This window comes from Galeopterus variegatus, unplaced genomic scaffold, assembly GCF_000696425.1.
Source record: "Galeopterus variegatus unplaced genomic scaffold, G_variegatus-3.0.2 Scaffold4516, whole genome shotgun sequence".
Taxonomy (NCBI): Eukaryota; Metazoa; Chordata; class Mammalia; order Dermoptera; family Cynocephalidae; genus Galeopterus; species Galeopterus variegatus.
The window spans coordinates 133,231-158,392 of NW_007730627.1; the positions used below are offsets into that span (position 1 = coordinate 133,231).

The following is a 25,162-nucleotide window of genomic DNA, read 5'->3' on the forward strand; positions in this document are numbered from 1 at the left end:
CTTCCCAGTTTGGAAGACCAATGGCCATGTTGTGAAGAAGTCCAGGCCAGGATACTACATGATAAGAGGCCATATGGAAAGAGCACTGAGGGAGAGGAGATCATCTTGGAGGTCCCAGCCTTAGCCAGACTCCCAGCTGAATGCAGCTGCATGTGTGACCTCAGACTACCCCATCTGAATCAGAACCACCCAGCCGAGCCCATTCAATCCACTTAATTATGAGAAATAATAAATTGTTGTTTAAAGCCATTAAGATTTGGAGTGATTTATTATTTCACAATAAATAACTGAAAAAGGAACTATTTACTGACAATTCTTTATTCTTTTCCCTGAAGGATCTGTCCTTCCTATGTTGGAATCTAGATATGAGTTGAAAACCAAGGCCCAATCCATCTTTCCAATGCAGATATAAGACATAACTACACTGAGAGTTCAGGCAAAATCTTATATCATGCAAACAAAGGAAGATCAATTTCCATGTGGTCTTAGGCAAACCACCAGCCCCTGCTGTTTCCCCTTCCCCCCATTCCTGAATGCTAGCATGCACATCATCTGGGTGGCCTTTGTGGTTGAAACAGAGATGCACCATCGTCAAGGCTGGATTTTCTGCCAAGCTGCAGGGAGCGTGGTCAGCTGACAGCCTCCAGCTGTCAGCTCCATTCTGGTCTTCCTCAGCTGCGGAGAGCTGCCTTTCTCAAGACGATGCCCTTCCTGGGGCAGCCTGCATTTGGAGACTGAGTGAGGTGGGTGTACAAAGGCCTGGCTATTTTGGCCCAATATGGGACACTCTGATGGAAAATACCCTCCAGACCATTCCCTGCCAGCTTTGTCTGGCCTGCATCACAGTTTTATTTCTCCTTTGGTCCAATTCTTCTTCTGCCCCCTTCCTTCCACAGGTTTTGATCCCTAATAAATAGCTTGCATCCCCATCTTTGCCTCAGTGCCTGCTTTTGGAGAACCCAACCTGTGACTGCTGTGACGCTCTCTGATTGGGAGCTGGGGTGTGGCCTAATTGCTAGGTTCTGGTGTTCTGCCCACAGCCTGACTCCCACAGACGGACAGAGGATCTTTCTCCAGGTCTGGAAGATGGAGACCAAGAACCCATGAGTCAGGACATCCCTCTTTGTAGCAGGCAACAGAGCTGGGGGAGAGATGAAGATTCTGTTTAACAATTTCTGCAACAAAGCCAAAGCATTTTCCCAGGGAATTAACTGTATTTGGTGATCATTGTCTCAAATCTATTTAACAGTTACTGTCCTAACTTCTCATCCCCTCTCAACTAGTCAAACGCAAAAGTCACATCTATTGCTCTTTGCTTCCTGTGATCATATCCATGCATCCAAGGACTTGTGAAGACCTTTCTGGAACTGTTAGTTGCTTCAGAAACAGTTCATAATGCTCCTTAAGCTGTTTAAAATTCTAAAAAACTGAATCGTCAGCAGGAAATCCAAGAAAGGTAGGTGACTAGCTCTCTGTCATTCCCTCTGTGGATTGTCCGTGGCAACCTTCAAATCCTAGCCTCACTGTCCCTTCCATTCAAAGCCCTGTGGTCATTCTTTCCTCCATTTTTCAGTTGTGAGTAGTCAGAGAATCCAACTAAAGTTAACATTAGTGTTGGAAACGCCCAGTTAGAAGGCTGTGGCTGCTACTGCTCGGTCTGCAAACTGGGCTCTCTCCGTCTGCCTTCCTCCTTCTTGTGAGCATTCCTCTTTCCTTTATTATGAAATATTCCACGTGTTGCAGGATGTGCTACAGAATACACGGCCGAGCACCACCACGCCACCCCCCTTGCTGCTGCCACGCACTCACCCCGGGGGCAGGTGCACAGCCTGGATCTGTCCCACCAGAGTATTCCGTCCCCTCCCTGCTCTACTGCCCTCATAAGGACCCTGGGGTGAGGTGGAGAGATTGAGACTTGGGTGTCAGATCTCAGGTACTATTACTATTTGAAGTCTTAAGTTTCTCAGGTGAAGCTCCTATTTCCTCATTTATAAATTAGTAAAAAACATGACTTAGTTTACAGAGTAGCCACTAGGATTCCATAAAATTGTGGATAAAAAAGTGTGTGGCAGGCCATGGCCTAAGGGCTCACAAATGCTGAATAACTGGTAGCTGTCCTCAGTGTTTCCCTTGACCTTCCCAACACCCCTATGAAGGAGCTGTTCTCACTCAATGTTCACAGAACCAGTAACCAGCCCATAGCCAGTAAGTGGCAAAAAATGAAATTCAAACCAGGTCTGTCTAACTCCACGGTCCACCTTCCTCTCACTACACCAGACTGCCTCCAATCGATGATGCCTCTCCACAACAGCCGAGCTTTGAGGGTGGTGTGCTCCTTTCCTTGGGTTTCTCTAGAAGTAACCACTAGCTGAAGGTCTAATTCCTGTTGGAAACCAGGACATTTTGGGAGCTGCCCCTGAGGAGAGTGTGGCAGATGATAGTCCTGAGGGCTCCATAAACCAAATGCAGGTGGGGGTCAAGGTGTCAGTCTTGGTGCAGGACTTGTGCTTTAGGGGGCTGCAGGTAGCTACTAGGGCTGCTGAGGAGAGACCCAGGACATTAGCATGTGGTGCTCATTCCGTGGATACTCAGCTTTCAAGCTGGTATGAATGCACAGAAACACCAGCTCTCAAACAGGAAGTTGGTCCTCCCAGCGTGGACATTCCAAAGCTTATATACCCCGACCTTTCTCAGGAGCTCGGAGTCAAGCATTAAAAAGGTAGTCTTGTGAAACAGATGGAGAATCTTCTTCCAATAAAGCTCTTAACACAATCCTTACTTCCAGGGTCTCCCCACTTCGAATTCATTCTATTGCTGCCATTTTAAACTACCATAAGAACAGCTTTGAAAATGTGTTTAAAAACCTTGAGTGGCTCTGTACTGCTTGAACAATGGAACACACTCCCTTTAGCCCACCATCAAGGTCCCATGGTCCCGTTCTGGTTTCTCTCTCAGCTCATTCTCTAAGCTCCAGACTCAAACCCAGACTATGCCCTCACCCTGTGTCCTGCCCTGTACTCTCTTATCCCTGGCTCTGCCCACCATTTTCTCTCGTTTTGGCCAATTTCAGCCTGTGTTCTTTTCTTAATATTATAAGTTTCCAGATAAAGCCATCATTCTTCTTAACACTGGATGAACCAGGCCTCACCACCAACTAAGCTCTAGTGCCTTTTTAAAAACCTGATACTCTATTCGTCTATAATAGGAGGTGGTCACCATGGACAGGATTCAGAGTTACAGTACATGTGAAATACATTCTTTTTCAGGCCTGCTTCCATTATGGCAGACACGTATCCAGGCTCCAATTCTAACTGTACCAGTATTCTGCTTCGATTTCATCATCCCAGTGATGGGTACGCTTGTGAAGTAGAAAAATACTGGGCTGGACGCCTGGAGACCTGGAATCCAATCTCTGCTTGGACAGGAAATGGGTAGGAGACTTTGAGAAAATCACTTAACATCTGGGCTTCAGTTTCTTACCTGGAAAATGAGATCTAAAATTCATTCTGGCTATAAAAATGCTCCCTAGCTGAGATAATCCATCCTGCAAATATTGAATAAACTCAAATTTATATTGACATGGAAAGTATAAAATAAAAATAACAATGACTGAAGCACAATCAGGGAAATTAGACTTATTGGAAATGATGCAAAACTCATTATAGCAAACGCCACACCTAGTAAAATTTGATAAAAATGAAAACTCATCAATCACTCAAACCTGTCTTTCAATGTTTACATGAAGAATAATTAGTCCCAATTAGAATATTTTCAATAATATAATAATAGAAAAAATTGAAATGGTTTAATTGCTTTCTTCAGGACATTTAGCTTCAGTTTATACTAGAAAAATGTTTTTAAAGAAATTCATCGGTGTGGCTATTATTCTGATTAAAATTTTTTGTTTGTAAATGTGGGGTCAACACTTCCTTGAGGCTGACAGGATGATTCAATGACGTAAGAATAAAATGTCCTGCATTTCAAAAGAAGCAACAATCTCAACACAGATATGAACAGCAACTTTGATACTGGAGAAGGGCAAAGAAAGACCCTAAAAAGAACAACAGGGTGGCCTTGACAGTGATAACAAGGGTTGTCAACAGCCAAGAACAAAGAGGATTAGATCTCAGGGACCCAGAGATAATGCTGGTAGGGCTCAGAATCAAGATGGGTGCAGGGGCTACCCATGGTCTTGGTTATCTATTAGCCTGAGAATTACATTTTATATACAGTATATTCCTCTCTCCAAGTAGATATAGACAGAGGTAGATATATAAACACACACACACATATATAAGTGTAGAGAGAATTATGACATTTGCTGAGGGCCACTATACTATTCTACATTGCCTGCTAACTGAGCCCTTCTGGTAATTAATGAAAAACAGATACTTCAGATTTTTGTTAGAAGATATCTTAGAGATAATTCAGTCCAGGGCCACTATACTATTCTACATTGCCTGCTAACTGAGCCCTTCTGGTCATTAATGAAAAACAGATACTTCAGATTTTTGTTAGAAGATATCTTAGAGATAATTCAGTCCAAACCTTGCATTTAACCGACAAACTGAAGTGCAGAAAGTCTGTTGCCCCAGATTATATACAATGCATGTCCAATTCTTAGAACGGTAGAAATACTGTACCAAAGACTCGCTGCCTTCTAGGCCAGAACCAACAAGAAGAAACAAGAAACGTTCATTTTCATCCTATCTCTGAAGGCTGGCTGGAGCTGCATTTGGTTTCCCTGGGCATTGTCCATGTGATACATGGGGAAAATTACCCCCTCTCTCAGTGCCCTGTTGCTCCCCTGGGAGAGCCAGCACCCCTTATGTGAACATTTTAGGTAACCATCTGGAGACACGTCTACTTTGGTTTTGATTTTTTAAATTAAGAGCTGTGGTGTTTGGCAGAGAGTGGGGTTTCTTTTTTGGCAGACACATACACATGCTTCTGTGTTGTGTGTCTAATGCTGAAAAGCAAGTTTGTGGCTAAGGTTGGTTTTCTCCATTATCAGATGCTTGACATTTGGACAGTATTCCCAGATCCAAGCCTCACAGAGAATGTCTTTGTCCACACAGAGCTCTTACCCTCCTCCGTTCCCCTCATCTCCAGGCACTACCCTAATCCAGCACTGAGGCACTAAGGGGGAAGGATTTTGAAATCACCTACATAAAATGCAGATCCCTTGCTGCGTGGTAAAACACTCCCTATCTCAAACATATGTGGGCCTTGCTTCTTTTGTTACCCGGTTTTTGGCAGCCGGAGGAGCACCATTTCATCCCTAAATGTGTTTTGTGTTCACAAGAAGAGTCGGCGGGCTTAGTGTGATATTTGCCACCAGTTTCTGACTGGCAGCCAAGTCCTCTTCCCACCTCTGTGGCACATGCTGCCCTGAAGCAGCGATCTGGGCTCCCAAGCTGGATGTTTTATGCGAAGAGCCAAGCAGGATGCATGTGCAATGCCAGGCACTGGAGCATGTCAGCAGACTGGTCCGGGGGACATAAAATAACAGGTGGTGGAGGCAGCCGGGAAAGGATCTTGAGGAGTTAGTGCCTGGTGGGATTCACATTACAAGGCAGTGCAGTGGACAGGGAGACGCAATGTGTCCATCGCTCTCTGCAGCTCAACACACATGTTTGACCTTAATGGCCTGAATATTAATATTTCAGCTTTCCCCTATGGGTTGATTTTCAATTAAATATTTTCCTACATCTTGACTTTGACTATTTATAATTTTCCTTTTGTTGTATATATTCTTGTAAGCAATCCAGGGTAATCATAATAAAGATAAAAATAGCAACATTTACTGAGTCAGGCACTGCTGTAAGCTTATTAGCTCATTCGAATCCTCTCAACAGTCCTATGAGGATACCATAGACCGGGGGGCTTAAGCAACAGGAATTTATGTCTCCCAGGTCTGGAGGCTGGGATGACCAAGATCAAGGTTCTGGCCAGTTTGGTTTCTGGTGAGTGCTTGCTTCTTGGCTTTCAGACAGATGGCATTGAATCAGGACCCTACCCTTATGACCTCATTAAATATGAATTATCACGTTATAGGACCTATCTCCCTTTATAGTCACAGTGGGGACAGAGCTTCAACATATCCATTTGGGGAGGACAAAATTTAGTCCGTAGGTATAATTGAATTTTTTTTTAAATTTAATTTTATTTTGTCAATATACAATGTGGTTGATTATTGTGGCCCATTACCAAAACCTCCCTCCCTCCTCTCTGAGCCCCCTCCCTCCCAACAACCTCCTTTCTGTTCTCTTGTCCTGTCAACTTCAAGGAATTGTAATTGTTGTGTCTTCCCCCGCCCAGGTTATTTGTGTATTTATTTATTTATTTTTAGCTCCCACAGGTAAGTGAGAACATGTAATATTTCTCTTTCTGTGCCTGACTTGTTTCACTATAATTGAAATTTTTTAAAAAAATGAGTAAATGGGTTAAACAGCAAATTAGAAATAGCAGGAGAGAAGAACAGAGAACTAGAAGAAAGATCAGTAGAAAATATCAAAAGTGAAGCATGAAGAGAAAAATGGATGAAAATAAAGATATAAGAGATAAAATAAAAAGGTTTAACATTCATGTAAGCAGAGTCTTAGAAGGAGAGGAGAGAGAGAGTGGAGCACAGGCAATGTGTGAAGAGATAATGACTGAAAACTTTCCACATGTGACAAAAGACATCAAGGCATATGTATTAGTCCATTTATGTTGCTTATTAAAAAAAATACCTGGAACTGGGTAACTTATAAAGAATGTAATTTATTGCTTACAGTTTCAGAGGCTGGAAGTCCAAAGTCCAGGGAACACATCTGGTGAGGGTCTTAGTGGTGTTGACAGTGACAGCAGGGTATCACAATGTGAAATGGTGGAGGAAAGAGAGGGATAGTCCCTCCTGCACTCTCCTTTTAAAGCCCTCAGAATCATGCCCCTGACCACCATTATTAATCCTTCACTAAGGCACTGTCCTGCAATCTAATCACCTCTTCAAGGCCCCACCTTTCAGTTACCATAATAGGATTTCCCACCCTCAACAGTTACTGTGGGATTTAAGCCTCAGTGAGGTTGGGGGGGATCCAATCTACAGCACCACAGTTTCAAAAAGCTCAAGAAACCCAAGAAGGATAAATATATAAATTATAAAAATCACACCTATAAGTCCAAAATTTTTGGAAAACTGAAAAGAAAATCTTAAAAGCAGTCGGGGGGGGGGGGGGGGGGGAGGAAAAAAAAAAAAAAACGGGGGGGGGGAGGAATCAAACACTAAAAACAATCACCTTTAAAGGAACACTGATAAAAGTAACAGCTGACTTCTCATCAGAAATGGTGCAGGTCAGACAATGGTACAGTAACATCTTCAATGTGCTGAAAGAAAATAACTGCCAAGCTAAAATTCCATTTCATGGAAAATGTCCTTCCCAATTAAAGGCAACATAAAGACATTTTTGGACAAACAAAAACAAATACTTTTTTGTCAACATGACTTTACTAAAATAAATACTAAAGAGTTTCTCTAGGCTAAGGAAAATAATCCCAGTCAGAAGCATAGAAATGCAAGAAAGACTGAAGGGCTACTGAAAGCGTAAATATATGGGTAACTCTAAGAGACTGTTGGCTATATAAAATGCTATAAATAACATCTTCTGGTATTTAAATTATATATAGAAATGCTTTGTTTTTTAGATGATAACACAAAAGGCAGGAGGGTTGGTAAGGAAGATACAGTGCTCTAAGGTTTGTGCATTTGTCTGGAAAGTGGTAAAATTCTAATTTATATTAGGATCAACTAAGTCTAGAATTTATATTGTGCTTTCTAATATAGTCTCTGTTTTCTGTTGCTTAAAACAGAATATCTGAAACTGGATAATTTACAAAGAAATGAAATTTATTTCTTACAATTTTGGAGGCTGGGAAGTGCACCTGGTGAGGGCCTTTTTCCTGGTGAGGACTTCAGAGTCCTGAGGTGCACAGGATGTCACATGATGAGAGGGCCAGAGCATGTTCATGTGCTCTCTCCATCTTCTTATAATGCCACCAGTCTGCTCCCATGATAACCCATTCATCCATTCCATGAATGGGTTAAACAATTCATGAGAGCATAGCCCTCATGATCCAATCACCTCTTAAAGGCCCCACCTTTTAAATAGTCAAATTCCCCACCCTCTTAATACAGTTACACTGTAAATTAAGTTTCAACATGAGTTTGGAGGGGACAAACATTCAAACCCTACAAATCACTAAACAAGATTAAAAGAATGTATAGCTAACAAGCTTTACATGGGAAAAAATGATATAGAACACGAGTAACACAGAAGAGTGCAATAAAGAAGAAAAAAAGGGAATATAGAACAAGTGGGACAGAGAAAACATAGTAAAATACTCATAGTAGATTTAAACACAAATACATCAGTAATTACATTAAATATAAATGGATTATCCAATAAAAAATATTGTCAGGGTCTATAAAAAAGAGAATCCTACTAAATATTGCTTAAAAGAGACAAATCTTAAAAATAAGGATACAGAAAGATTGAAAGTAAACGTTGAAGAAAAATAGGCCATGCAAATACTAATCAAAAGAAAGTTGGCATAGGTATATGGGTATACTACTATCAGCAAAGTAGACTTTAAGGCAAGAGCATTACTAGAGATTTTAAAAAGGGTAATTCATAAGAATACAAGATTTAGTACCAGGACATATAGCATTTCTACAATTATGCCAGTAACAACACAAAAAGAATAAAGTAAAAATATATGTAAAAGGAGAACTAGAAAAATCTTCAATTATAGTGAGAGATTTTAACAGACCTCTCTTGTTAACTGATAGGACAAGCAGGAAAAAAGTAGAGAAAAAAAGGATATTTAAATAAGGTTTAAAGCACAAATTAATACAATGGAAAACAAAAATACAATAGAGAAAATCAACAAAGACAAAAATTGGGTCTTTGAAAAGAATAATAAAATTGTTAAACCTCAGGCAAGAGAGGTACAAATTACTAATACTACCACAGATCTTAAGAGACATTAAATTATAGTAAGATGATGTTACAAAAGCAACTTTATGTCAATGAATTTGAAGTTTTAGATGAAAGAAATTCCTGAAAAAATTACAACCTAAGAAAACTGACATAAAAGGAAATAGAAAAGGTGATTAATCCCATATTTATTATAGAAATTGAATCTGTAATTTAAAATCTTCCCTCAAAGAAACCTCCAGGCCCAGATGGCTTCAACAATGAATTCGAACACTTTGAGAGAGTTATTTCAGACACTAGAAAGAGAGGAGACACTTCTCAACTCATTCTATTAGGTCAGCATAACCCTGATTCCAAAACCTGAAAAGGACAATCCAAGCAAGGAAAATTACAGGAATTAATGTCTGACCTCTGAAGTGGAGCTTGCACTAGGGGTATCGGCTACAGAGATTTTGTCCCGGGGCTCCACTTGTAATATAAAAATGTGATCACACCATTTTCCAGAAGGGATTATGTTGATCCTTCCTCTTGTAATTTGTCAAGCTGTCCTTTTTATTTTTCCTCCACAAATAGACTGTAATTCTCTCATTAAAGATTTGCCTCTTTGGACTGAGTTTTTGTCTTTCTAATTGTCTCTTTATCTCTCAAACAATGCCTAAACTTTTGTCTGGTTTTACATTAAGTCCTATGTACTTTCATGTGAACTCAGATCACTCTTCTCTGTGGAAAGCAGGGGCCCAGACGACACATGTTGGCTGTTGTATGACTTTTCTTAAGGTCAACCATGTCTTACTGGGATTCACGCTTTATTTTCCATCCCATTAGCCCACTCCCACATCCTGCAGCCCCCAACCGTTTTCATACCTGATGGAAGTTACCCACTTGCCGTACATAACCAGCCACTTCATCATCAGATTTAAAGATCTTCCAAACTTTTCTTTTCGCCTTCCTGTATTCCTGGGATCCTTTCCAGTCCATGGCCATCAAGGAGTGCTCTGTCAGGGGAGCTGCGACGATGATGTCCAGTTGGCCATTGTAGATCAGAACCTGGAGTGAAATAAAGCCATCAGCAAATGCAGGATTCAGAAGGTGAAGGTAGCGAATCTATCCAGGTATAGGCAGTAAGCCAGCAAAAGAGAAAAGGAAACATGAGCTTTTCTGCTATACAGGTAATGCTCAAAGAGGCCAGCTCTGCAGATTAGAGGGGTTTTCATACCAGTTAACCGTACACTCCAACAATCTAAAGTAAACTCAAGCCTGTCTCAACTATTGAATTCTTCCAAGTTTGATTCTTCATAGTAATCTACATAAAGACCTTGGTTACAAAAACATTTGTGATGTATTACCCAATGATATATATAGGCTTTCCTTGGATGTATGGCTATGCTAAGAAGGAAGATTGTGGTTACATTTTAGTGGAACTAAGGAATACTACACCCTAGGATTTTCATAAAGTCTGCATTTCATTAACTTCAATTTTAGGCAGTGCCATAGCTGGGAAGCGGGGCTGTCTCTCGGGGGTTGCTAATCCATATTGCTGTTCCCTCCTACATTGATTTCAGTGGCAACTATAATTTTTTGAGGCAGACAGACAGATGCAGGTGCCTCAACTTTGTTACTTATTGGAGGCAACTCTGCCTGCCATGCCACTTCCCAGATTTCCTCTTCTTAACTATGACAGCCACTTGTCAACATTGAAGAATGTCCTTTCTTTCTAGAATACATTTTTTTTTTTGCCAGACTGATGATTATCATAGGAGAAATAATGCTGAGGCAACTATTCTCTTTCCTCTCAAAACAATTTTCAGTTTGTATGAAAAAAAATTCAGATAATATCCAGTGCTGGTAAGGTTGTAAAACTGCTGGGCATAGTATAACATGGTAATACTCTTTAGGAAAGCAATAATCATAATGTGCCTAAAGACTTAAAAATGTTGAGTTCTTTGTCCCAATAATCCCAATTTGTAGAACGTACTCTATGAAAAAAAATTATATAACTGTATTCACTGAGTCTTACTATAACTAACAAAACTTGAACACAATCTAAAAGTCCTATAACTGGTGAGTAGTTAAATACACAGTGGCACAGGAATTCTATGGAATATTGTAAAGCCATTTAAAATGTTTGACTGAACCATGACACCATGTGGAGAATGCTTACCACATGTTAAGCATAAAAGCTGAAAGTCAAATATGAGATATATCACAACTACGACTGTATAAAATAAGTATACACATTCACATACATGGAGTGAAAGTCTGAAAAAAATTAATGCAGTTGATTAATTTAGATAGTGGAAATCTGAGTAATTTTCTCCTTTGATTTTTGTCCTTCTTACTATTTTTTATGCAACTAACATGATATTGATTATAAAGTATTGCCACTCTACCCCCAGCTAAGAGGTTTTCCTCAACTCCATGCTACCTTTGATCTATCTGGAGCCTCTGATTTGGCCCAAGTGGAGACCTTTGGTTGAATCCTCAAATTGGATATAAAATGTTTCAATGCATATGTTTCCGTCTCTGCCTTCATAGTGCAGGCTTCTTAAAAGGTTTAAATGTAATTAAAAAGCCCAGGACTATTAACACACTCCAAATCCTCAAGCAGCAGTGAGATGGGATGCAGTCTAAGATGAAAGAGCCCAGGGCCTCCGCTGCAGGAGCACTGGGCCTTTCATGTCCCCATCACCATCATCACCCCCACTCTCCCAGGCAGAACCCGAGGCAAAAATCCTGACAGATGTAAAGCCTCTTTAAAAAATCAACTTCACTACAACAATAAAATATTTGAATTGTTTACACAAAGAAATTACCTCAAAGACCTTGAGTACTTATGGCCTATGCAAAACCTCCTACAGCTGTTCTGGCCAACAGTATGGAAACAATTATGTATGATCAGTACCATCAAACAAGGCTAACTACCTCACCATTCGAGAAAGGCCTGATGATGGCTGTTTAACAAAGATCATCATGTACAAAATAATCCCTCTTCTAGAATTCAATGAAAATATGCTTATTAATTAGCAAACACACAAGTATATATATTCATTTTCCCTCTCCACTGCCAGCTTGTGTCATCTCCCATAAGAATATCTTGCAGCTACCTTTACTGACTATCATTGCTGTATTTTGAAATCAATGTGAATTTTTTTCATCCTTAAGGGGCAATAAGAAACTCCACAGGTTACAGCAAAAACAGGTTTATATGTGGGCCGGCCCGGTAGCGTGACACCGAGGGTTGCGATCCCGTTGCCGGTCCTGGTCCGGTACGGGCGCGACACTGAGGGTTGTGATCCGTTGCCGGACACGAAAAAAGACAAAAAGGAAAAAAAAAAAAAACAGGTTTATATGTGGGCCGGCCCGGTAGCGTGACACCGCGGGTTGCGCTCCCGTTACCGGTCCTGGTCCGGTACGGGCGCGACACTGAGGGTTGTGATCCGTTGCCGGACACGAAAAAAGACAAAAAGGAAAAAAAAAAAAAAACAGGTTTATATGTACAGCATTAGAATGCATGTTTGTTGAACTGAATTGAAATGAGGCCCATACCCTGAGTTGTTTCCTTTGTTATTCAAGACTCATCATAAACAAGAACACCAGCTCTGGAACAAGGCAGTGAAGAACTGAACTGCATAATTTTGCACAAGCAATGTACAGAAGGCCTGAATTTGGGGCATATGAAAATCTTTCTTTTGCAAAGCAAGGAAAACGTTTTTAACTTCAAAAGGACACATAAATCAAATGCAACAAGAAAAGAAATCAGATTAATGATCAAGTGAAGGGATTTCAGAGCTGGCATTTAAAGCGGTCAGCATCAGCATTAAATATAAGAATTTCAGAGCTTTTATTTTTACCTAAATGTCACATTTACTCTGGTCAGCCCCCATAAGAATATCCCAGTCAAGTGCCTCCAGGCTGGATGAGTGGGTGAGGTCCCAGTGACTGTGAGTCTGAGAAGCCAGGCAGGCGTAGCACAGAAGTGGTCTTAACGGCACATATCAGCTACCCACATCCTGACACAGAACTTCCAGGGCAGTACCTATGCCCCAACAGGTTGGCCAGTCTTGAAGGCTGTGCACACATTCGCCTACTCCTCCACTGGCAGTATGATCAACTGTCCCAGTTTGCCCTGGATTGAGGGGTTCCCTAGGATGTAGAGCTTTCAGTGCCCAAACTGAGACAGTCTGGGGCGAACCTGCACCTGAGGCTTGCTGGGATTTTAAGCAACAAGGTCTGAAGACAGAAGCGGGGAGACAAATGAATACAGCTTTTAGCCATGCTTCCCTTGTCAGCAGTGATCCGAACAAACAAGGAGCAAGGACAGGGCTGGTAGGAACTGGTTTCCAGCGATGTAGCAGGCAGCGCCCTGAGCACCCAGTCTCCCCACTTTCCTTTCTGGTCAGCTGCGAGGCCTCAGTTAAGGAGCGAAGGCACTCCTTTTTGAGACTTTTTTTTCTCTTACTCCTTAGAGGGCAGGCTGGTTAGCTCACTGAAACTGGTGTTTATGCAATGACATGAAAAAATGCTTATCATGTGAAAAAAATTAATGAAAAACTGTGATTCTATTGTTGTGCTCTATTACTGCTACCTTTAAAAAATAGTCTTCAAACTTGGGGAAAGCATATATCAAAATACAGGCAATTAAGGTAACTGAGGTATGGTTGATTTGTTTTGGCTGGACTATTTTCTAGTTTTTTGATAAACGTGGTTAACAATGATTTTATAATGAAAAAATAGCAATACAAACAATAACACGAAAAGGTTGGGCACCTCCATTTGGCAAAAGATAGGTGTTTGTGGGGGAAGAACTCATGATAATTCAAATACAGCCAGCTTTCAATTTTTCATGACAACTAGCCGACCTTTAGTTCACAGACAATCTTTAAAAATTCATTCCAGAATTTAAGCATTTAATGAGAGATGGCATTAGGTGATTTAGATTACAAACATCCTTTTTTATTGTCAGAAGGAAGAGATGAGAGAAGCATTTTTATTACAGGGTTTTTTTTTGGTTTATTTATTTATTTAATTTTTCAAAGTGCTTTCATGAACATATGGATTTATTCTTGTACTGCTTCACAAGGTCGAAGGAGAAGCACTACACTGCCTATCTCCACTTTACTAAGGAAACTGTGATACTGTGAGATGCCACAGTGAGTCCTAGATCTTGGATTTCCAAACTTCTACTTAGAAGTCCTTAAGAAAGGAGCTAGCATTTATTGACACCCCTCAGCTAAATGTTTAGCACTACCAAAACCCTCTGGACACTGGGAGCTGGTTGAGGATGAGACATGGCTCCTATCTCCAGTTCAGAAACAATCTTGGTTTGTTGTCCAGCTCTGGTGACAACGCTCAGTCATTTCTCTTTGGCTGTATGGACAAGGATATATGCAAGGACATTACTCACAGCTGGCGACATATGCCTTGCTTCTGCTGCAGGGAGTGGCCTTGATTTAAGCAGCTGTGGAAGAGTATCGGCTGCTTGAAGGGGACTCTGAATGCTGCTACATCTGCAGCCCTCGCACAGTGCCTGACACCCATACGACCTATTGACAATGGCTGGGTATGGATTCTGCTCTGTAAGGTTTTGTGTAATGCTGTGACCATCTGCTCACTCACGTCTACTCTTCCTTTTCCTGGTAACTGTCCTTTGGGCCACTCATGCCCTCAATGGATATAGCCCTGGTGGGAGCTGTCAATCACAGTGCACCTCTTATGTGCAAAAAATGAGCCTGTGACCCAAGTTAGGGCACTCACATGCTCTTTCCCTAAAATCTGAATCCTCGGCAGAGGGACACAGGGTTCCCTGATGAGTCTGTCTATTAGTTTTGCTACCTAGATTCCCAGAATTCTCTCTGGTCCCTATCTTTTCTCACCTCAGTTCTTCAAGTTTCCTGTGAATTCTGTGACCTATCACGTCTTCCAATCAATTCCTTTCATGCTTCTGGTAGCCAGAGTTGTCATTTATACAATGCTTGTACTACTGTTTTTCTTAGAAAAAAAATATTTCTCTGTATCCATGTCTCTGTCATGGGTAGAAAAGAAAAATCAATAGATCTCTGTCCAACACCACTCATTTAGTTCATTTCCTCCTTGACCTGCAGGCAGCTGAGTGTCACTTCCATCTCAACCGGAAGGAAGTGGCCTCTGTCTGAGTTGGGGAAAAGGGTGCCTGCTCCCTTATGTACATACTGTGTTTTGTTTGTTTTCTCCATTGGTTCATATGAAAATCTATACTTACTCACAGACAAATATTTATGGAGAGCCTGAGGACTAAGAACCAAGGAACAGATATGAAGAGAAGTGACCCTTGTCCTCATAACACTTCAGATTTTTTTTTTTTTTTAAACTTTTCAAAACAGTGAATAATCAGAAGAGGACAGGCAAGTTTACTCTTTCATTCTCTAAGTTTTCCTTAGAAGAAGGGCCAAAAAAAAGTCAGTTACACTTAAACATTTCCAAAAAGCTAGTCATGTTAACAGCTCAAATCATAAACTTTTCAGGTTCTGGATGCACATAAATCAGCAATTTATTCATGGATTCAACTCTCTCAGCAAGAAAATCTCTCCCTAATTAAGACCTAATGAATAGAGTCAGATGATGATTATCCCTTATTTTCCACAGCATATGTCTCTTGAAGAGTAAATATTTTCAAGGCAGATATAAAGCATCCAATGGTTTTAGCCAAAGATACCTGCAGGAGAGAATACCTATAGACTCATTTAGAAAGATTTCACACCCTCCAAACTCAGATTTTTACCTTAAGTAAGGGGTGCCACATGACAAGCAAAGGTGAAAAACGAGATCTGTGCTCTTAAGATGCCTGTACAACTTGGAAGAAGGATGTGAGGCAGAAGTATGCATAAACATGCATTTTGGTATATTTTCATTGTCACAGAATAAAAGCAGAATTCTGAAAATAAAACACATGAGGTCCACTTACTGATCTAAACTTTACCTGTCTTTTGTTGTTGTTAAAAACAAAAACAAAACACACATATTACCCACAGAAAACACAATGCTTTTCTCTTTATTATACAGTTACTTCTCTACTTATTAGGAAAATTCCAGAAACACCACAGGAGGTTTTGGTCTCTCGGTATAACAGGAAAGCAAATTGTACTTTTGTGAGGAGGCTGGATTTTTGTTGTTGCATTTTTAGACGAAAGATTTATGCTTATATCTTGGCCCATTTACAATACATCATAATACTTTGCAGACAAAGTTATGCTCTTTTCCCAATGATCTAGTGACCTTAATCTCTAACATTTTGTGGTTTCCTGTTTGGGGAAATGATTGAACAGCAGCCTAAGCTATTCCAGGCTGCGCAGCATTCCCAGTTGGCCTCTATCTGTCTCAGTTTTGAATGTTCTCCTGTTCACTAATCAAAAAAAAATTTTTTTTTTAAAGAAACTTTCCCTACAGATGCTAAATCAATGAAACTCCTACAAAGCAGCCCTCCACACTTCCTCTTCTGGCTGCTTTACTTATCAGTCTTCTATTACAAACTCTAATGTAACTGGGAGTTCTTTCTGCCTGAAGCAATTAGCAAGGCTCACCAGTTCCTTTCCCTTGAACAGAAGAGTATTAATTTCACTAATATTCAGCTTGACAAACAATAATTCCCAAGGGTTTCCCAAAAGCTCAACTGCAAAAGAAAACTTTGATTCAGCTCAGGCGCATAACAACGTTTAAGAAATGTTCCCGACTGAGGGCAGAGTTGTTACCCTTCCTTGGACAATGCCTTGGCCTCGGCCCCGGTTGCCCATTGCTTGCACTTTTGGCTCTAGTTCTTCCTGGTGACTTTACAGAGACTTAGAGATGTAATGCTTAGGAGCCCGAGTCCCCAGGGTCTGCTTGGAGAAGACTGTAGTAGAAAAATATTACAACTACTGAATGAAACAGTAGTCACTTCTGCAAATAAGTTGTTCTTTAAAAGGAATATATTTTGGGCCGGCCCGGTGGTGCACTTGCGCCGCTTGGGAGCGCGGCGGTGCTCCCACCGAGGGTTCGGATCCCACATACAGACCGGCCGCTCACTGGCTGAGCGAGGTGCGGGCGCAACACCGAGGGTTGCGATCCCGTTGCCGGTCCCGGTCCGGTACAGGCGCAACACTGAGGGTTGCGATCCGTTGCTGGTCACGAAAAAAAGACAAAAAGGAAAAAAAAAAGGGATATATTTTGCTTCCAAGTTTAGGGGAATAAAAGAAGGAAAGAGAGAAAGTAAAGTTAGAATAAACACCCCCATGTGCCTGCCATTCCCCTGCCAGCTGGCTTTGCCAAGAAGGAAAAATGAACGTGGAGCAACAAGTGTGAGTGTCCAGCCACTACACAAATAATGTCTTTCAGCTAAAAAGACCCATCCCTGCTTTCTTGCAACTTAACTCTAAATAATTTAGTTGCTTTTAGAGGGGAACAAGAAGCAAAGCCAACCTGAAGAGGATCCAGAAAGCCATCACTCCACCCCAGGGATCTCTGAAAGAGTGTTCAACTACCTAGAACAGCACACTTAAGATGACTTTTAATAATGACCCAGCATATCTTCCCTCTAGTTTGAATACAAAAGTCCTGGGGGCCCACTCTAGGGGGTCCTTTACTCTGCTTATTTCAGGGTCTGTTCTCATAGCCCTTTTCTGATCCTCTCACCACTCAAGAATCTCCTCCAACCATCATCAGTAACTAGACTTTCATCAACTGAAAGTGTCCCAGCAACAGGCCTGCCTCCTCCCCAAGACAAATTGCTCCAGAAGAGGAATGTCTTCCCTGGTGGTCAGGAGGTCAGCTTCAAGGTCACACCAAATGTCTTCTCCAAAGACTGCAAGGTGCTTGCCAATGTTATTACCCTACCTACAGGTGGGTCAAGGACCCAATTTCTTTCTCTTTACACATCATTAAATGTATTTAATTAACAATTATACATTTGCACACAATCCCACCAACAAGAAACAGCCCTGCAGAGCATGGAAAAAATGGTTTAATTTATAGGTAATTAAGTCTATAGTTTTGTCCTAACTTGAAATGTGGTTAGTCCAAATTGAGATGTGCTATAAGTCTAAGATACACACAGGATTTTGAAGATTTAGTACAAAGAAAAGAATGTAAAATATCTCAATAAGTTCTTAGTATTGATTGCAAGTTGATGTGACAACATTTTATATAGAAAGAATTAAGAACAAGATATTATTAAAATTGATTTCACCTGCTGCTTTTATATTTTTCATGTGCCTTCTAGAAAATTTAAAACTGCCTATCTGGCTTGAATCTTATTTCTACTGGACAGAATTGGTATACTTGGGTTTGGTACATTCTAGAAAGAATATTGGTCACTTTGTCAACAGTTGCCAACTGACAGAAAAGTGATTTCCAAGGACAGCCACTCGTACAGGAACAGTTTGCAGTTCATGAAGCTGGATTAAGGAAATTGTAAAATATGTCCATGCGGAAGAGCAGCAGCAGTGTCACTGTGGAGTAGACAGGAGCTATGGGAAAATCCCCCTGACACCAGCTCCCCTGCTAGCTCCCTGCTCCCTGTCATTATCACCACCACTCAAGTTCAAAATAGCACTGCTAGGAATTGAATGGATTCACCATGGATTGTGAGGGGGGAAAAAACAAGAACGCTCTGACCCCTGCCACTAATGCCCTTCCCAGCTAAAGTTATCCCAAGTGCCAGCAGAGAGCAGGGCAGGTTTATCGCAGGAGAAATGCTAAACAATCTGCAAAAGGCATTAGTCTTGGGCCGGCCCGGTGGCGCACTGCGCTAGTGCGCTGCTTGGGAAGCGCGGCAGCGCTCCCTGGAAAAACAAAAATAAAAAGAAAGGCACTGGCTTTCCATTCTAGTAGAGCTTATTTTCTTATTTTCTTTTTTAAAATAAAAAATTAAAGTTTTACTGTATCCTCCAACACCGCAGTGGATAGTGGGGGGCACACACTGCTTTGGAGACCACTGATTCCCAGTGGTCTTGTCTTTTCAAACACTTGTATCATCTTTTTGCATCTCCTCCTCTTATACCATGGCACGAGGAATAAAGATTGAGTAGCTATCACAGTGTGGTGACATTTATTGCACAACAGATACTACTAACTGCATCCAGAAAGGAACACTCCCCCCACCCTTTCCCCATTTATCTTTTCAAAGTAAAGTCAGCTGATGTGATTGCTTGTCTTTCATAGCGGTTGGATTTCATAGCAACTGGATTTAAACATTGCACTTCTTAGCTTATTGATTTCTAGATCCCTGGAACCTGCATAGCAAACAGTATTGTCACCTATTATCTTTCTCTCTGAACCACCCTGACCCTGCCATACTTGAGTGACACAGATTGAATTCTACTTTTCCTGTATCCATAAATCACAAGTGTACTTTCTAATGTTTTGAGCATGAGGTATTCTCAAACAACAACAAAATAAGGCCCTTTCAAAATGATGACGGTGCTCACCAAGCAAAGCAACTTGAAACAAATCCATGCATGGGGCAGAATATATTCTCAAATGGCTTAATGAAATAGTAAGAGAAAATAAAAATACACGCTGGTTCTTACGTGAACCATCCAACATAAATTAAAAGAAAGAACAAGAAAAGGTGTCCAAAGCATGGCAAGTTTGGGTGAAATCAAATTCTATTTCATAGTTTATGGGTATTATCTTTTGCCTTTCCTCACTGAAATGCTTAAAAACAAAACAAAACAAAACAACAACAACAACAACAAAAACCCAGAAGTAATGCTATGCGTGCACTTGGATTATAACCAAAACAGGGAAAATGAGTTCACAAGGAGCTCTGCAGTATAAATTGATTTTTGAGTGTATACTATTTTTATTTGCCTGTAATGTGGCAATTGCTTATCTAGGGGCTATAATTACGTAAAACAAATGTCCCAGGATTAGCGTCCTTCTCTGCAATCGTGCTTCACTGGGAATTTCTCATGGAATAGTACTGGAATTTCCTTCATTGTCTTCAAAGGGCTTGGAGGAAAAGTGACTGCACTAGCTCACAATCAACAAAGTCAGACTTTTTCCACCATGGTTCGATGGAAGCTTACAGTTCGACTAACGGTTGAAGAATTAGGCTCATTTAACTGTTAAGTTTTTCTTGGTATGCTATACATTTATCAAATCTAGTTTCCTGGCCACGGTTAAATTGACATTTTGCCATCAAGATGTTATTAAGGAAAATGCCAAAAACAATTAGAATGAGTGTTAAAATGAGTTAGATTTACTAGAAATATTTACCTTTCAAACTTCTAAGTCACATCCATTAATCAGAAACTATCCATTCCTAAATGAAGATCTTTCAATAGTCTAGAATAAGTAAATAAAACTCTAATGACTTGGGTGTTAAGATTTCAGTCTGGTAGTGAAGCTGAGACACATTAAAATCCTCAGTTCTGAAGATGCAATTAGGTGAAATTTAATGAGCCGTAAATGATAAGTGACAGGGAAATGTAACTTTACATTTACAATTTCCTGACTAGATGAACTTTTAAACACAGCATATTGAGCCCTACCCCAGGGCAAATTAACCTTTAAAAGCATAAGCACGTGGGGGTAAGAATTGGCATTTGGAGATGGCACCTCCTAAAACTGTGGTGGACTTCCAGAAAACTTAGCAACAGGAGTGACCTAAAGTCCACGGGCAATGTGTTGCTTTGGATCCAAATGGCCTCTTTCTATAGAGCTGTAGCTCCTGTTTGTCAAAATAATGGTTTCGAACAGGAAACACACACACACACACACACACACACTCGTGTACACATCATCCTTGAAAATATAGCCCATATAGTTTTTAGGAAGGCAAGAACTATAACCAGGCAGAGAAAAGGAGGTGGAAAACATTTTCAGAATCTTCAGAGAAAACAAGAACAATGTAAGTCCTTTATCACAGAGGACTAAGCTACGAGGGGATCTCTACAAAGAGCAGAATTTTCAAAGCCAATAGTTCTTATGGAGTGTGGGCTGGTTCCTAGAATCCATAGATGCTCCATCCACCCACCACCACATTGTATTATTTTTAAAATCAGGATACATCTTACAATCAATATATGAGAGTGTATTTGTACTTTTTAAAAATGCTGCTAAAAAGAGGAATGAACATAATATACCTAATATAATCAATGGTAATTAAGGTGGTGGATTATTTGCACTTATTATAATAGAATATGTTTATTTTAAAGACAGCTTATGATATCAATGAACAAGCCATCTGTCTTCTTCCTGTCATTCCATCCTTTTCTTCCTTCATCACTCCCTTCCTTCCTTCCTTCCTTCCTTCCAAATTTACTCCTATGTGCTAGTAGCTACACTAGCTGTACTAGGCAACTAAATCAGAGTTTTTGGTGGAGAAGGTCATGATTAGGTATTTGTAAAGCACCCTAAGGTGCTTTTAATGCAAAGCAAGGCCTGAGAACCACAGCTATGGCGAAAGTAGTTTCAGAATGGTAAGAAAACGGAAAATTACAGGGAGTAAAATGTATTAAGCAACATCTATTTACTGTCAAGGTTTTTATCATTCCCTTTGTTCCCATGACAATTCCTCTTTCATGTATTGAAAGTAGTTTCAGAATGGTAGGAAAACGGAAAATTACAGGGAGTAAAATGTATTAAGCAACACCTATTTACTGTCAAGGTTTTTATCATTCCCTTTGTTCCCATGACAATTCCTCTTTCATGTATTAAAGGTTATGGGGTGTCTACTATATGCCAGGCACTGTGCCAGGCACAGAGTGGTAAACAATACAGGTAAGACAGCTGCCCTTACAATGCTTATCGTCTATGAGACAGATATAATTTTACAGATTAGAAGGTAAAAGGGGAATTTTAAGTTCTAAGAAGCTTGACTTCCGACACTGAATGCACTTCAACACTGCCATCAGGGAGCTGTAACAGAATATAATTTGCAAGGAAATGGGGATATAGAGCCAGGTAGAAAAAATTACTTTAGCTACATGCTATTTTGAATTATGCAGTCATTTTCTGTCACTGGGGAAAACTGATGGGATTCTTTGTGAGAGTAGATCAGTATCTTTGCCTCCACCATGATGCCTCATACTTCTTTGTAGGAGATGCTGAGAGACTTTAAAGGCATCACCATACTAAGCAGTCCTAATGCTCACAACATGGTCAATTGAATCTCTGCAGAGCATTAATAATAGCTTGCACCATTAAAATGTCATTATGTATATTTGCTATAAGCCAAAGAATATATTGTAACACATCTGTAAGTAAGGAAGCATAATAATAAACAGACACCCCCAAAGCACCATCCACTTTAAGAACCAGTATGTTACCAATGCTATTGAATCTACCCAATGTATTTCTCCCCTGTTCCAACCCTCTGTTTCCCTCATAGAGATACCACTAGCTTGGAGTTTAGGATTAGAATTTCTTTGCTTTTGAAAAAGTTTTAAAATAGATATATCTATCTCAAAACAATGTACAGTTATATTTTGCTTAACAAAGGGGATATGGTCTGAGAAATGCATCATTAGGCAATTTTGTTGTGTGAACATCATAGAGTGTACATACACAAATCTAGATGGTATAGCCCATTACACACTTAGGCTATATGGTATAGCCTATGATTCTAGGCTACAAACCTGTACAGAATGTTGCTGTACTGAGTACTGTAGACAATTATAACACAACGATAAGTATTTGTGTAAGAGAGCATGCCCAGGGCCCTAGGCAGGAGCCAAGGGCAGCAACACCTGCCTGGACGCAGGCAAGAGAACACACCAAAAACACTACTTCTGCATAGGTTGTCCACCACAGCCACTGCCACAGCCACCACCACAGCCACTGCCACAGCCACTGCTGCTGCAAAAGTGGCTTGATGCCATAACAATAGCCACAGCCACCATGCAGGCAGCTCACCAAACACTTGACTGAACTGACACAAGGAGAGTCACCAGTGGAGACCAGAAAAAGAGGAAGTCTCTCTCCTCAAAGCCCACTCCACAGTAACAGAAGCAACTGCTCTACTAGATGACCAGACACCAAATGTAGAGATATAAGACATGTGAAAACCCAAGAAAATTTGACACCACCAAAAAGATACAGTAATTATCAAATACTATACCCTACAGAGCAGGAAACCTTGAAATGACTGAAAAGGAATTTCAAGCAATATTAAGGAAACTCACTGAGATACAAGAACACTGAGTTAGACAGCATAATGAAATGAGAAAAAAAAAATCCAGGATGTGAAGGAGGAAATTTACAAAGAGATAAATACCTTACAAAAGAATGTAGCAGAACTCATGGAACTGAAAGATTCACTCAACAAAATAGAAAACACAACCAAGAGCTTAAACAGCAGGCTAGAACAAGAATTTCTGATCTTGAAGATAGTTTTTTCGAAATAACCCAGCTAGACTAAAAAAAAAAAAAAAAAGGAAAAAATAAATTTTTAAAAAGGAAGACAATCTAAGAGAGCTAGCAGACAACCTTAAGCTCACAACATCTGAATTACGGGGCTTCAGAAGGGGAAGAGAAAGGCAAAGTCAGGGAAAACCTATTCAGCGAAATAATAACAGAAAACGTCGCAGGTATAGGGAGAGACATGGACCTTCAGATCCAGAAGACTCAAATATCTTCAAGAAGATTCAACCCAGAAAAGATCCTAAGACACATTATAGTAAAATGGCAAAGCTCAATGACAAAGAGAGAATTTTAAAAACAGCAAGAGAAAAGCATCATGTCACCTATAAGGGAGCCACTATCAGACTAATAGACTTTTCAACAGAAACTCTACAGGCTAGAAGAAAATGCAATGACGTATCCAAAATACTAAAAGAAAAAAATTTCCAGCCAAGAATACTATACCCAGTAAGGTTATCCTTCAGAAAGGAGGAGAAAATAATGTATTTTCCAGACAAAAATTGCAGGAGTTTATCACCACACAACCAGATGTACAAGAAATCCTCAAGGAAGTCCTGCACCTGGAATCCAAAAAACAATAATCACTACCATGAATATACAAGAAAGAACAAAACCCACTGGTAGAACAAAAATGCAAAAGAAAAAGAGAAAGAAACTAAATCTTCCACCACAAAAAACCACAACGACTATGTAATAATGCCTCTACTTTATTTCTGATTTTAGTGATTTCAGTCTTCTCTTTTTTTCTCCATCAACCTAGATAAAGGTTTGCAAACTTTGTTGATCTTTTTAAAGAATCAAGTTTTGGTTTTGTTGATTTTCTCTATTGTTTTTTAATTCCCTATATCATACATTTCTGTTGTAGTCTTTATTATTTCCTACTTATATTTTCTTTTGGTTTAGTTTGCTCTTCTTTTTTGATTTTCTTTTTTTTTTCCTTTTTTTTTTTGTCTTTTTTTTTTTTTTTTACTGACCGGTAACGGGATCGCAACCCTCAGTGTCGCGCCTGTACCGGGGACCGGCAACAGGATCGCAACCTTCGGTGTTGCGCCCGCACTGCGCTCAGCCAGTGAGCGGGAACGGGTCTCCACATGGGATCCGAACCCTCGGCGGGAGCGCCGCTGCACTCCCAAGCGGCGCACTCTTCAGTGCGCCACCGGGCCGGCCCCTTTTTTGATTTTCTTAAGGTAGAAGTTTACATTACTAATTTGAGATTTTGTCTTATTTTTAATATAGGTGTTTGCAAGTATAAAGTTTCCTCTAAGCACTGCATGAGTCCTGCATCCTATACATTTTGATATGTTGGGCATTGATTTTTTTATCTCAAAGTACTTTCTAATTTCCCTGTGATTTTTCTGTTTACCCACTGTTTACTATTTAATTTCCATACATTTGGGAATTTTCTAAATTCCTTCTGTCATCATGGTCAGAGAACATATCTTCTATGATCTTAGCTTTTTAAAACATATTAAGACTTGTTTTGTTGCCAAAAATAAATTTAAAAAATAAGTGTGTATCTGAACATATCTAAACATAGAAAAGGTAGAGTAAAATTACAGTATAAAGATAAAAATGGTGCACCTGTATAGGGTACTGACCATGAATGGAGCTTGCAGGACTGAAGGTTGTTCTGCGTGAGTCAGTGAGTGAGTGGTAAGTGATGTGAAGGCTGAGGACACTACTCTACACTACTGCAGATTTTATAAACACTGCACACCTAACACTACACTAAGTTTATAAAAAATATTTTTCTTCCTTCAGTAAGTAATGAATTAACCTTAACTAACTATAACATTTTTTTTTTTTTT

The 25,162-nt window shown here is 40.1% G+C and overlaps 1 protein-coding gene across 1 annotated transcript in view; it reads right to left on the reverse strand.

The window, feature by feature from the left end:
- CPVL (carboxypeptidase, vitellogenic-like) overlaps window positions 1-25,162 on the reverse strand; it is a gene marked incomplete at its 5' end in the record, with an annotated part of 61,988 nt that overhangs the window by 15,004 nt on the left and 21,822 nt on the right. Inside the window, one exon of the mRNA XM_008587729.1 lies at window positions 9,843-10,025. Within this exon, the coding sequence (XP_008585951.1) occupies window positions 9,843-10,025 (183 nt within the window). The remainder of the gene's footprint in view (window positions 1-9,842; window positions 10,026-25,162) is intronic.